General features: G+C 36.7%; 1 protein-coding gene across 1 annotated transcript; it reads right to left on the bottom strand.

The window, feature by feature from the left end:
• Nucleotides 1-690: 690 nt before the first annotated feature.
• On the bottom strand, nucleotides 691-10,707 carry LOC104881820 (uncharacterized). The gene is made up of 8 exons (XM_059743027.1): nucleotides 10,359-10,707; nucleotides 9,813-9,968; nucleotides 8,782-9,702; nucleotides 8,562-8,692; nucleotides 8,403-8,478; nucleotides 8,199-8,311; nucleotides 7,379-8,112; nucleotides 691-724 (listed from the first exon to the last, which is right to left on the bottom strand). The coding sequence occupies exons 1-8, from the start codon at nucleotides 10,705-10,707 to the stop codon at nucleotides 691-693; spliced, it is 2,514 nt and encodes an 837-aa protein (XP_059599010.1).
• Nucleotides 10,708-14,369: the final 3,662 nt, after the last annotated feature.

Here is a 14,369-nt window from a genome sequence, read left to right on the forward strand (position 1 = left end):
GTCCTACCATTCCAGCCGAGAGGGAAATGTTTGGTGATTGCAACACCAACAATTCCAATTGGAGGGACCATCCAAATTTCTCTTGGAAACCACAGCCACCTCAGTATCAGCAACCTGCTCAAGCACCACAGCAAGCCTCAAACCTTGAACAAACTATGGTGAATCTTTGCAAGGTCGTGGGAGATTTTATTGAAAAGCAAGAAGCCACCAATGCTCGAGTCGATCAAAGAATTGACAAAATGGAGAGTACTTTGAATAAAAGGATGGATGAACTGCAAAATGATCTATCTCAGAAGTTAGATATTCTCCAAGATTCAATCTCAAGGTTTGCCAACCTCAAAACAATGCAAGAGAAAGAAAACTCTTCTTCTCAACCTTATCAAAATTCCATGAGTATCCATGAAATGGAGGCTCAAGAGGGAGAATCTTCAATGGTGAAGGAAATTGAAGAAGTGATCACTCTGAGGAGTGGTAAAGAGGTTGATCTGCCCACATGCAAGCTAGAGCATAAGGTAGAGAGTGAAACAGAGAAAGAAAAGAGGGAGGAAATCAAAGGAAAGAAAAAGGGGAAAAGCATAGAGAAAGATGACTATGATTTTGGTATAGATGAAAAATCACAGAGGATAGTCATCAAAGAAGAAATGATGAAACACATGCCTTCACCTTTTCTTCAAGCTTTGTATGAGAAAATCATACAGAGAAAGCCCCAAGTGAGAGATGCAAGCTTCATATGAGATCCGGGCAAGCTAAATCAGGATAAAAATTTTTGATGGACTTAGTCTTTTTAAAAGACTAGTTAGTCCATATCTTTTTGTTTTGTTTTTTTTACTTGTTTTAATTTTGATTTCAATGCTTTAATTTTGATTTCAATGCTTTAATTCTAGTTTGTTTTGATGTAATATAGGTTTTTGGATGATCAAAATCAAGAGGAATTGCAAAGAAATTGAAGAAAAAAAATCGGAGCAAAATCGGAGCAAAATCAGAGTCAAACGGAGCGAAAACAGGGGAGAAACAAGGGAAAAACAGGGGTCTGCGAGATTTCGCAGCCTCTGCGAAATCGAAATTTTGCTGCGAAACCAGTTCGCAACCCAATTGCCCTCTCTGCGAAAATTTTCGCAGCTGCGAAACCAATTTTGGCACACGAGTGCCACTTCGCAGCACAGGAGCATCTGTTTCGCAGCTGCGAAACGCATTGCGAAGTGAAAAAGGCTGATTTCGCAACAAAAGTCCCATTCCGCAAAGGATTTCGTGGCTGCGAAAGCACTTTTGGCACACGAGTGCCATTCCGCAGCACAGTGACCCTCATTTCGCAGCTGCGAAATGGCTGCGAAATGGCTGCAAAATCCCAAAACGTGAAAAATCCCAATTTCACAGCCGCACCCCCATTTCGGCAATTGTTGGACACATCTCGATCACTTCCCGAAGTTCAAATTATGTATGCAATATCTTGTTTGAAATCTTGGGAAGTCACGAGTCCATAGCTTCAAACGGTGCTCGATTTGGATTTGAAACGGAAAAGTTATGGCTGTTTGAAGATGACTGTGCAAACCATGAATGGAAATGTCGCACCTCCATTTCGCTACTGTTGGACACATTTTTGAAGCACTTCCTGGAGCTCAAATTATGCATACCATATCTTGTTTCAAAGCTTGGGAAGTCAGGAGTCCAGAGCTTCAAATGGTATACGATTTGGAGGTGAAATGAAGAAGTTATGGTCGTTTGAAGACAAGCGCGCAAAGCTGAGCGAGAATTTCGCAGCCGAAACACCATTTGGAAGGGTGTTTCGCAGCTGCGAAACCAATTTTTGGCACACGAGTGCCATTTGCAGCATAGTTCCCTTCATTTCGAAGCTGCGATATAGCTGCGAAATCACCTTTGAGCTGCGAAACCACTTTTTGGCACATGAGAGTCATTTTGCAGCCCCGTACACTCATTTTAGAGCTGCGAAATCACCTTTGGGCTGCGAAATCACTTTTGAGCTTTGAAATGGCTGCGAAATGATCTCCAAACTTAGAAATGGCCTGCAAATTGCGAAATTGACTTGTGAAATGGAGGGTGATTTGCAAAAACACTTTGCAAAGCCAAGGGAAGTTGCTAAAATGCCAATAGAGCCCTGCAACCATGCATATGAAGAGGAGAGCCCCGTGCACCCTAGGAACACACACACTAAGCCTCTCACTCCATTTTTGACCTCCTAAAACCATCAGAGCCCATAGCTTCAGCTGAGAGCTCCAGTTGAGGATACTATGCCACCAAAGGAGACTACCAGAACAGAGGCCAAAGTCCTGATCCAACCCACTCAAGAGGCCACCACAGACACATCAGCTCCACAGGACCTTACCATTACTTGATCATCTCTTTACTTTTTGTCTTTATATATTATACATAGCTTTGTTTTGATGTCTTATATTTTGGGATTGGATGTATTACTGATGATACATCATATATAGATATCATTTTTTTGTTTAAACTTGACATTTTTCTATTTCTTCTACTCACTAACTCTTATGTTTTCTTTGAAACATGTGGTTTCTCCTATACAAATCAAACTCCATGTCACTCAGGAGGTACCACTTCCTCCCTATTTTTTAATCGCTTTTGTCACATTGAGGACAATGTTCAGCTTGGTTGGGGGGAGAGTTGAGAAAGTAAGTATTGTTATTAATGCTAAGTTATTTTGGTAATTTAGTTGCTTTTTGTTTAATTTTTAAAATTTTTGCTTTAAACTCCATGGATATTAAGGATTAACTCTCAAAATTAAATGAGAGAAGTCGAGTTTCAACTTGATTACATGAGTCTTAGAGTTTGTATTATGCTCTTTTAAAAGTTGATGAATTGTTGAAACTCCCATTGCATGCAAACTTATCTCTTCCACCTTAAGCTATTCACACACACATACATTAGATTCCGGTTATAAGATGTGAAACTATCTCACCCTCTAAGCTTGAGAAATCATAATTTGACACCTTTAACCTCTCTTTAATAGTGTTGGGACACCTCATAAAGACCAATGAGTCTTTGAAAAAATAGAAAAAAAGAAAAAAAAGAAAAAAAAAATAAAAAAAAATAGAATAAACTTCTTTACTTGCCTTGAAACCTGAGCATGGTCCGAAGGGGTGGCGAAAGCCTTTAAAGCCTGGTGCCCTAAGCCTTTATTGGTTGGGAGTCACCGATCCTCTGCTTGTTACATGGGTGAATTGGTTAAGTTTAGTAAGTGAAAAGAATTGTGAATAAGAGGTGCGTTCCTAGCCTATCAAGAGATGGTTAATTTTGCTAAGCTTAAAGAAAGACTTAGGTTGGGGGGAGATGATAGTTATCCATACTATACTCGGAAGCTAATCACATTAACACTTAGCTTTTAGTGGAAGAATTTGATTTGGATCTTTTGAGAGTAGAAATTCTTTTGATGCTTAAACTTGCATAATATCCATTCTTTGTACTCTATGATCAAGTGAATGCTTTGACAACTCTTATTATAGGTTGAGTTTCACATCTTTATTGATCCATGGATGTCCATCATGCCACTCATATCATTTTTTGGAGTGATTTGCATGATCCCTTTTATGTATATTATTATAGTTTACTTAGTTTTTATCTCCTTCATTGCTAAGGGACTAGCAATATGTCGGTTGGGGGGAGTGATTACTACTCAAAAAGTGCTATTTTGTAGCTTGTAATTAATCCTTTTAAACACTTTTGAGTAGTAGTTATTGCCTTTTAACTCAATTAACATGTTAAGGACCCTTGCAATCAATTCTAATCAAATTGTGTTAAGTTTTGGTGTTTTGATAGCTTTTTTATCACCAAAGCAATCCAAGAATGAGGAGAGTTATTTGGAATCCATGGCAAAGCAATGAAGAGCTCAAATTCAAGAAGAACCAAGCTTTGGAGCTCCATAGCCCTTTGCCAAAGTCGTTCAAAGTATGCAAGGAGAGAAGCAAGGAGAAAGGAAAAAACAGAGTGAAGAAAACAGAGGACAAGCAGCTGCAGTCTTCATGCGCACTTTTGGAGCACTTACCGAAGTCCATTTCCTACATTCTATATACCATTTCAAAGCTCAGGAAGTCAAGAATCCAATGCTTCAAATGGTGCGCGATTCGGAGTTGAAACGAAGAAGTTACAGCCATTGGAAGCAGATCACTCCAAAGTGTTACGAAATCAGCCTTTTGTTGCGAGAATTTCGCAGCCTTTTTGTACAGTACTATGGAATTCCTCCTGAAGCTACCCGATACATGCGCCACGCTGGAAGCTGAGCACCTCAAGGTGGAAGCCAACTTCGCAGCCCTGTGAAGATAGAATGTTGTTGCGAAATTATTTCGCAGCCCTCTTCATTTGATTCGTCCCTAGCAGTGGCAGTGGCAATGGCACCATTTGATTCGAGGTTCGATCCCCGGCAACGGCGCCATTTGATTCATGCCCAATTGGTGTCTCAGCCGATTCGTGTTCAGCTGGTGCTCCTTGATTGAGGGAGTAATCAACAAAATTTATAACCTATTACACCATATACTAGGGTAGCAAAGACAAAGCTACTATAGTATAGTGGCTCTAGGATCGTTCACTGGGATGGGTTTTCACTTCACAAATGATATTAATTCAAAGTTGAATTGGTGCCTTTTCATTTCAAGGTTAGCTTTAAAAGAAAACATAAAGATGTTTGAATGAAAAAGGTTGGTTTTAAGCTAACCAAAAATAGTAACTGATTTTAACTACAAAGAAAAGATGTTTCTTGGAGTTCAGATCACTAGGCTCAGATTCCTCATACAAATAGGGAGTTCCGGTCACTTGTTTATTTTCCTCGCATTAGAGAATTAACATATAGTTCCTTCTCCAACCGGTGTTGTACAGATGCTTCCCATTAATGGGTTCAAACACTAAATCCCTCTCACTGATGCAACTTGCAATGGTTCATGCCTCTCACGAGCACTTACCATTCAAGATGATCTTTAACCTTGGACTTCCCGTCAAAAGCTCGCAAGAGATAACTAATGGATGTCTCCTTAGAGTCCAAAAGCTTACCAAGTGTTGGCTATTCTAGAAAATCCTACCTTCAAGTCACCTCCCAAAGGCTCGCAAGGGGTAAACTAGTGCATTTCCATGGTTGGAAATCACTTGCCTTACCAAGTGTTGGCCCAGGTGACTCTAAGGTGTTTTAAGTTAACTAAAAACATAGAAATCACTAACGGGTTACACTTTCTCTTCATTAAAAACTAAAACAACAAAACTTCCCAATTATGCATGTGGAAACTTACCCGGCTTTCCTCACTCCAAGAGACAAAAAGCTTAGCCTCTCATCCTCTGAGGAAAAATCCTCAGAGTTTGGTTGGCTAGAAATAAAAAGAAATGAGAAATGAAAAATGAAAGAGAAGGAAAAACAGAGCAAGGCTCTGTATATTCTATATATTGATCGATCTGATTACATATATATGATCCTCCTCCCCTCTTTTACAGTGGATGCAAGGGAATATATATAGAGGAGTTTTTCCAACCTTCCTAGCTAAGAAATCTTGTGGTTGGTGGCTTACAAGGAGAAGAATGGAAATTTATAAAAATATCTGAAGAAAAATATCCAAAAGAGTCGGTGCACAAATATCAGGAGCCTTCAGGAACCATTTCGCAGGAGAAAATGGTGTCTGCGAGATTTCGCAGACACTCAAGAGGGCTGCGAAATAATTTCGCAACAACATTCTATCTTCACAGGGCTGCGAAGTTGGCTTCCACCTTGAGGTGCTCAGCTTCCAGCGTGGCGCATGTATCGGGTAGCTTCAGGAGGAATTCCATAGTACTGTACAAAAAGGCTGCGAAATTCTCGCAACAAAAGGCTGATTTCGCAACACTTTGGAGTGATCTGCTTCCAATGGCTGTAACTTCTTCGTTTCAACTCCGAATCGCGCACCATTTGAAGAATTGGATTCTTGACTTCCTGAGCTTTGAAATGGTATATAGAATGTAGAAAATGGACTTCGGGAAGTGCTCCAAAAGTGCTCATGAAGACTGCAGCTGCTTGTCCTCTGTTTTCTTCACTCTGTTTTTTCCTTTCTCCTTGCTTCTCTCCTTGCATACTTTGAACGACTTTGGCAAAGGGCTATGGAGCTCCAAAGCTTGGTTCTTCTTGAATTTGAGCTCTTCATTGCTTTGCCATGGATTCCAAATAACTCTCCTCATTCTTGGATTGCTTTGGTGATCAAAAAGCTATCAAAACACCAAAACTTAACACAATTTGATTAGAATTGATTGCAAGGGTCCTTAACATGTTAATTGAGTTAAAAGGCAATAACTACTACTCAAAAGTGTTTAAAAGGATTAATTACAAGCTACAAAATAGCACTTTTTGAGTAGTAATCACTCCCCCCAACCGACATATTGCTAGTCCCTTAGCAATAAAGGAGAGAAAAATAAAAGTAAAAGTACCATAATTTACAACATCATGCTGATCAAAAAACAATTCTCAAGTGGCATGATGATCTAACTCTCACATGGAACATTAAAGAAATAAAACTCAAACTTCAACAAGAGTTATCAAATAATTTGTCTAATCACAATTCTTAAAGAGAAGGCATTATGCAAATTTAAGCTTTAAAATCATTTCCACTTCCAAAGGATCAAACCTTACTCTTCCACAAAAATCTAAGTGTTATTTATTAGCTTCCGAATATAGTATGTTAAACTAATCTCTCCCCCCAACCTAGTTTTTTTTTTCAAAGCTTAGCAAACTAATCAACCTCCAATAGGCTAAGAACGCACCTTTTTTCTTTCACAATTTTTTTCTTTGTAGGAGTACAAGGCTTAAAGGTATTCTTTTCTAAATTGTCCATGTAACGGGGGTCCATCGATGACTCCCAACCAATTAAGGTTTAGGGCATCAAGCTTTAAGGATCTTTCAACCACTAACTCCTCGGATTTTACCCCGGACTTTTGAGAATGAATTTTAATACCCAAGCACCTACAGTATGCTAAACTCCACCTATTCACCCATGTAACGAGCATTGAGGTCGGTGACTCCCAACCAATGAAGGCTTAGGGCACCAGGTTTTAAAGATTTTCACCATATACCCCTCAGACCTTGCTCGGGTTTCAAGGCAAGCAAACATTTTTTCTTTCTTTCTTTTTTTCTCTTCAAAGACTCATTGGCCTTTTATAAGGTGTCCCAACACTATTAAATGAGGTCAAAGGTACCAAGTCTAAAATTTTCCTAAGTCAAGAGGGAAATAGTTTTTCATCTTATAATCGGAACCTATTGTGCACAGTGTGTGGATAGCTTAAAGTGGAAGAACTAAGGTTGACTTCAATAGAAGTTTCAACAATTCATCAACTTTAATAAGCATAATACAAAATCTAAGTCAAGTAAAAAGACAAAAATTCAATTTCTCCCATTTCATACTCTTCATCAGTGGAACTTGAAAGATTTTGAGGAGGCTGACCATAACTCATTGCATAAGGGGCATAAATGTTGGCTTCGTTCGATGAATCACTGAATTGAGTCTCTACACTCATTGACTCAAAACTGGCCGACAATGAGTCCTCGTTGTATGGCATCATCCTTCGTTGTCTTCCTCTATATGGCTTTCCAATGGCTCCAACACCTGGACCGGCTCTTCTAGAGCCGTGGTCTTCATCTTGAGTACAATGTGTGAAATCATCTTCACAAGTAAATGCCAATGGTTGTCCACTTTGTTGTTGTTGTCTAACATCCCCTTCATCATTTCCAGGGTCGCTACCATCATTGGTCCCCTCTCTTCTTGAACCATCATAACCGGAAGCGGAAGTACCAGTAGCACTAGGTCTACTACTATGTTCAACACTCGTGGAGTCAAAAGAAGGTCGAGAAGTGATTGCCGGCTGAGAAATTCCTTGTCGAAATGAATCTTTCGTGTCTTGGCTGAAACTATCAGTATGAACTTCTTCGGATAACACTCGATCAACATCAACACCTGCTTCTCGGACATGTGCGGCAATTCGTGGGTCGGGATTTCCATCATCATCATCTAAATGAAGAGGTCTAACCCATTGAAACAATTGGTTATCTTCTTCTTCACCAACCTCAGTTGCAATGTCAAGTAAATCGAGGTAATCTTTCTCTGCAACTTTGTCATGTTCTGCTTCCATGTCACGTATCTTTAGTTCATGTTATAATAATAAAAAACTAATTGTTGGAGCATCGGGTAAGCAAGCCGATTTCTTTGTTTTGTCTGAATTAAGGCAAACGTGCTCCAATTTCTCTCACAAGCTGAAGATGATGCAGTTTGCGATAAAACCTTGATGGCCAACCTTCTTAATGTAGGAGCGTGATGTCCATACATGAACCACCATTCAGCTACAACCAAATAAATGATATCAATACTTATATTGGAAAGTTACAATAATATGCTAATGAAATGAATTATTAATTCACAAATAATACTCACCGGGAACCATTTCTGACCTCGAAGCAATCGCTGCTCGATCACCGAATCCTCTTTTTGCATCTCGGAATAGTATAATCTACATATTAAATAATTGAAAGTGAAAAAGTTGAGTAAATGAAATTCAATTATTTAATTTATATTATAACTCTAATAATTTACCTCATTTCCAAATTGACTAAGACCTTTTGATGTAGGATCTAATTTCGCAAAGACTTCATGAACAGCTTGAAGTAGATCAGGATCAGTACCAACTCCACGTTTATATTGAAATCTCGGATTAAGAAAGAATGCTACAATAGTAAAGTAGAAATGTAAAATTAGAATGTTATGAAAGAAACATATTAAATACCAATAAATTTCAAAGATGAATAATATTTACCTGCTGCATGAAGAGGATGTTTAAGAGTTCTATCCCAACGATCTGCAATTATTTTTAACACCCATTCTTTAGCATTAAGTCGAATGAGGTTCTCTTTCATAACTCGAATCAATTCGTACACAAATGGCATTGTAGGAACAACTTCTGAATCGACAATGCGAAGAACTGTGTATAGCGCCTCATATATTGACACTAACTTTCCCACTATTTCCCAGTACGCATGGTCAAACATAAGTGATTCAACCTCTTTGCCGATTAATGTGCGACTTAAGTTGTGTTGTGCCCATTCATCACTGATAAACACTTTCTTCAAGTTTGCTTTCATTTTCAAAAGACTGTCGAGGGCTATATAATGGGTTGCAAATCTTGTTGCTCCAGGACGAACTATGTCTCCACCACACACCTTCCGCATCTGTGCAAGCAACCAACCATGGTTATAAATGAAGTTGGTTATCTTTCGAGCCTTTGTAATCAGATCTGCAACACTCGTCCTCTTACCGATGTCTTCGAACATTAAGTCGATGCAATGTGCTGCACACGGAGTCCAATAAAGATTGTATTTCTTCATTAACAACTTCCCCGCCTTCACGAATGCCGACCCATTATCTGTAACTATTTGGACCACATTTTGTTTGCCAACTTCCTTGATCACATCCTTCAACAAACCATATATGTATTTGTTGTCCTTTATATTATTTGATGTATCAACGGATTTGAGGAAGATTGTGCTACCTTTTGAATATACCATGAAATTAATTATGCTTAATTTCGTGGGCCCAGTCCATTCGTCAGACATAATCGTGCATCCATAAGTGTTCCACTTTTCTCTTTGAATATTGACATAAGCTTCCATGTCTTTGTACTCCATATCTAAATACTTGTGTTTGATTTCATAAGGAGACGGTGGTTCTATACCCATACCTACCATCCATATATAATTAAAATATATAAGAACATTTGTGTCAATCATACTATATAAATAGTAATGATATTGTTAAAATAAATACAACTTTTAAAATTATAGTAATTACCTGCTTGTTGTGCACCAACAATCATGTTCTTGAAGTGGTGAGAGTCTGCTTTACTGGGCGGAACACTCTCATATATGAAGAACTTACTGATCAAACGTCCCATGGTTTCCTTGATGGCACCACCTTTGAAAAGATTTTTCACAGTTTTCTGTCTTGCTGCTAAAGATTTGTACAATGAGGGTGCATCAGGCAGTGATGGATCTGAATATCGAACACTTTGCGATTTTCGCATTTGCCTTGTTGTTGGATTGGTTGGATGTGAAGACTCGCCTATTATAATTATTAAAATTAAACATATATGCTAATTTAATATTATTGATAAAGTTGATAAGAAACAGTAATAATTCAAATTAATATATATTATACCTGTTTTTCTTTTGCCTTTTATAAAATGTTCTTCTTGTTGTCGATTCCATTCAGCAGCTTTTGATGCTCAAACCGCCTCTTTATAAGCATGTCGCTCATCAGGGTGCATGTCAGCCGGATACATATACACATCATCATCTCCATCATCATCATCATCATCATCATCATCATCACCACCACCATCACCACCACCATCACCACCAAGGTTCTCCTCATCGTCCTCATCAATTACATGCCTATGTCTTCTTCCCATTGTGTCTCGCAGTTCTGCTCGAATCTCTTCTATATCTACAGCTTTCTTCACTTTTGCCTTATTTCTTTGCTCTATAAGTCGTCTTATTTCTTGTTTCGCTTCTGGAGGCACGTTAGGACACTTTTTTGTATTTGAATTAGGGTCTGTATGTGATAGGTGAAATTTAAAATGAGTAATCCCACCACTCTTTATTGCCAACCCACAGTAATTGCATATTGTTCCATTTTTGTTCCCTTCCATAGGTGTACAATATTTCCAACGAGGATCTCGACCCATGATACCGCTTTCACTAGCCATTTTCTAAAATTGAATTATGAAACTAATATCAAATTTAAAATTATTAAAGATAAAACATGTAAGAAATTTAATATGCATGAAATTGATAAGAACTAATAAAAATTGAAATTAAAATTGAATTATGCATATATGAAATAGATAAACATTACAATAAAATTTCAATATGAATTAAATTAAAATTAAATTAAATTAAATTTGCATATTCATGAAATTGATAAGAATCATTACTAATAAAAATTAAAATTAAAATTGAATTATGCATATATGAAATAGATAAACATTACAATAAAATTTTGATAAGAATTAAATTAAATTAAATTTGCATATTCATGAAACTGATAAGAATCACTACTAATAAAAATTAAAATTAAAATTGAATTATGCATATATGAAATAGATAAACATTACAATAAAATTTTGATAAGAATTAAATTAAATTAAATTTGCATATTCATGAAATTGATAAGAATTACTACTAATAAAAATTAAAATTAAAATTGAATTATGCATATATGAAATAGATAAACATTACAATAAAATTTTGATAAGAATTAAATTAAATTAAAATAAATTAAATTTGCATATTCATGAAATTGATAAGAATTACTACTAATAAAAATTAAAATTAAAATTGAATTATGCATATATGAAATAGATAAACATTACAATAAAATTTTGATAAGAATTAAATTAAATTAAATTTGCATATTCATGAAATTGATAAGAATCATTACTAATAAAAATTAAAATTGAATTATGCATATATGAAATAGATAAACATTACAATTACATTTCCATATGAATTAGATAATATCAATTAAACTATATATAACAAATAAAATTGAATTATGCATAATAAGATAAATTTTATGAAAGGTAAGACATACCTTAATTAGCCTTGACTTGGAGTTAATCCCCTTCACCACCAAATTTTCAAAATAAAAAAATTTTGTTAGATCATATAAGAATTTTGATGTATGAAATGAAATGGAATGTGGGTATTTATAGGAATTTTTTTGGTCAAACTAGCCGTTGGACGGTCAAATAGCCGTTATAAATTAATTTTAACCGTTGGATCAAAATTTGGTTCAAATTTCACCATTAGATCTTCATATAACCGTTGGAAACACTCCATAGCCCTTGGATAAAGTGAAGATTGATTTTCCACCATTGGATCACAAATCTGACCGTTGGAGGCCTTTACAAATACACGGGTGAAATCTGGGCCATCAGATTCTCAAAAATTCAAAATTGGCCGTCAGATCAAAAGCATGGGAGCTTCAAAAAATCGCTGATTTATCGTGATTTTATCAAATTACCGATTAATCGCCGATTTTTTCCCGTCCTTCTCCGTCTTCTCCGCGCGTGCCTCCACTCGCCGATTTTTCGATTCTCCACCGATATTTCGCCAATATATCGGCGATTTTGCCGATTTTTGGCCGATTTTTCCGTCGATCAATAATCGGTGCCGATTATCGTTTCGATGCTGCCCGATATCCGATATTTCTCCGAAATATCGGCAACATTTTCCGATTTTTCAATCCATGATTGTATTTGAAGTATATTTCATTTGACTCTTGCATTAAGTCTAAACTGTGGGTCATTTGTGTTATACTTGAGATATCATTAAGTCAAATTGTTCTAAGTTTTTTAAATAGATTTTTACTTTTACTTTTAAAAAAAATAAAAATTGGAAACTGCTTAAAAAAATTATTTCTAAAAAACATTTCTACAAAAGAACGCTAAGACATGTGAGAGCGAATAAGCAACCATCGAAGTGCCACCTTACCTTACTACAAAGCATTAACTATGATTAGACCACCACCATCATTATCTTAAAGCATAGATCAAACTCGAGTGTAAGACTCTTCAAATTGATGAATGGTAGTTTTTCATTCTATTCTTTCATTCGTTCATGTACAGAGTATATATAGAGGGTAATCACCATTCTAAGAATGGGAAAGAATGATACAAGGAAAAAACAACTAATATCCTAATATCTCAACTTTCCTAATATCTAAACATTCCTAATATCTCAACACTGAATGATATAAGGAAAGAATGATATAAGGAAAGCATTCCTAATATCTCAACACTCCCCCTCAAGTTGGTGCATAGATGTTACACATGCTCAACTTGTCTAAAAATTTTGAGAACACTTGACTTGAGACAGCTTTGGTGAGGATATCGACCAATTAATCTTCTGATCGAATCTTAGGCAATTTCACTATCTTATCATCCAACTTTTTCTTGATGAAGAACCTATCTACCTTGACATGCTTTGTACGATCATGTTGTACTGGATTATGAGCAATGTCACATGTGGCTTTATTGTCACAAAACAATCGGATTGGTTGCCTAGATAGGTAACCTAAATCCTGTAAGAGGATTTTTAGCCATAATGCCTCACAAAGTCTTAGAGTCATACCTCTAAATTCCGCTTTTGCACTTGAACGAGCAACGACATTCTGCTTCTTGTTTTTCCATGTCACAAGATTACCACATACAAAGGTAAAGTAACCAGATGTAGATCGCCTATCACCCACTGCACCGGCCCAATCAACATCAGTATATACTTCTATACTCTAATGATCAACATTTTTAGTGAACAAAATTCCCTTCCCAAGAGCATTCTGAAAATACCTCAAAATACGCATGACTGCATTCATATGTTGCTCTCCACGATTATGCATGTATTGACTCACTACACTCAATGCATAAGCAAGATCTGGTCTTGTATGAGCTAAGTACAATTAATTTCCCCACAAGTCTCTGGTATCTTCCCTTATCAGTTGATACTTGATTAGGCTCAACACATAATTTCAAACTTTCTTCTATTGGTGTATTAACAAGTTGACATCCCGACATTCCAGTCTCCTATAAAAGATCTAAGACATACTTTCTTTGAGACAGAAAAATTCCTTCACTTGATCGAGAAACTTCAATCCCAAGAAAGTATTTCAGAGGACCTAGATCTTTCACTTCGAATTCTCTAGATAGATATTTTTGCAAAGCTTTTCTTTCTTTAGGATCATTTCCTGTAACTACCATGTCATCCACATATACGATGAGTGTCGTAATCTTACCATGTTGCTTTTTCAGGAACAAAGTGTGATCTGAATTACTTTGACGATAACCAAAAGCTCTCATTGACTTTGTGAACCTTCCAAACCATGCTCTCGGGGATTGCTTCAATCCATACAATGACTTCTTCAATTTGCACACCTTCTGACATTGCTTTTCTGACATCATGCATCCTAGTGGAAGATCCATATATACTTCTTTAGATAACTCGCCATGCAGAAAGGCATTTTTCACATCGAACTGTTGTAATGGCCAATCTAGGTTTATAGCTAAAGATAGTAATACTCGAACTATGTTGATCTTAACTATAGGTGCAAATGTCTCTGTGTAGTCAATTCCATAAGTTTGAGTGTACCCTTTTGCTACCAGTCTTGCTTTAAATCGTTCAATACTACCATCTACCTTGTACTTCACAGTATAAATCCAACGACACCCAACTGGCTTCTTTCCTGGTGCATATTCTACGAGTTCCCATGTTTCATTCTTCTGCAATGATTTCATCTCTTCATTCATGGCTGCTTTCCACCCTGGATCAGTTAAGGCTTCCTGCACACTAT

This window comes from Vitis vinifera, chromosome 15, assembly GCF_030704535.1.
Source record: "Vitis vinifera cultivar Pinot Noir 40024 chromosome 15, ASM3070453v1".
In the NCBI taxonomy this organism is placed as follows: Eukaryota; Viridiplantae; Streptophyta; class Magnoliopsida; order Vitales; family Vitaceae; genus Vitis; species Vitis vinifera.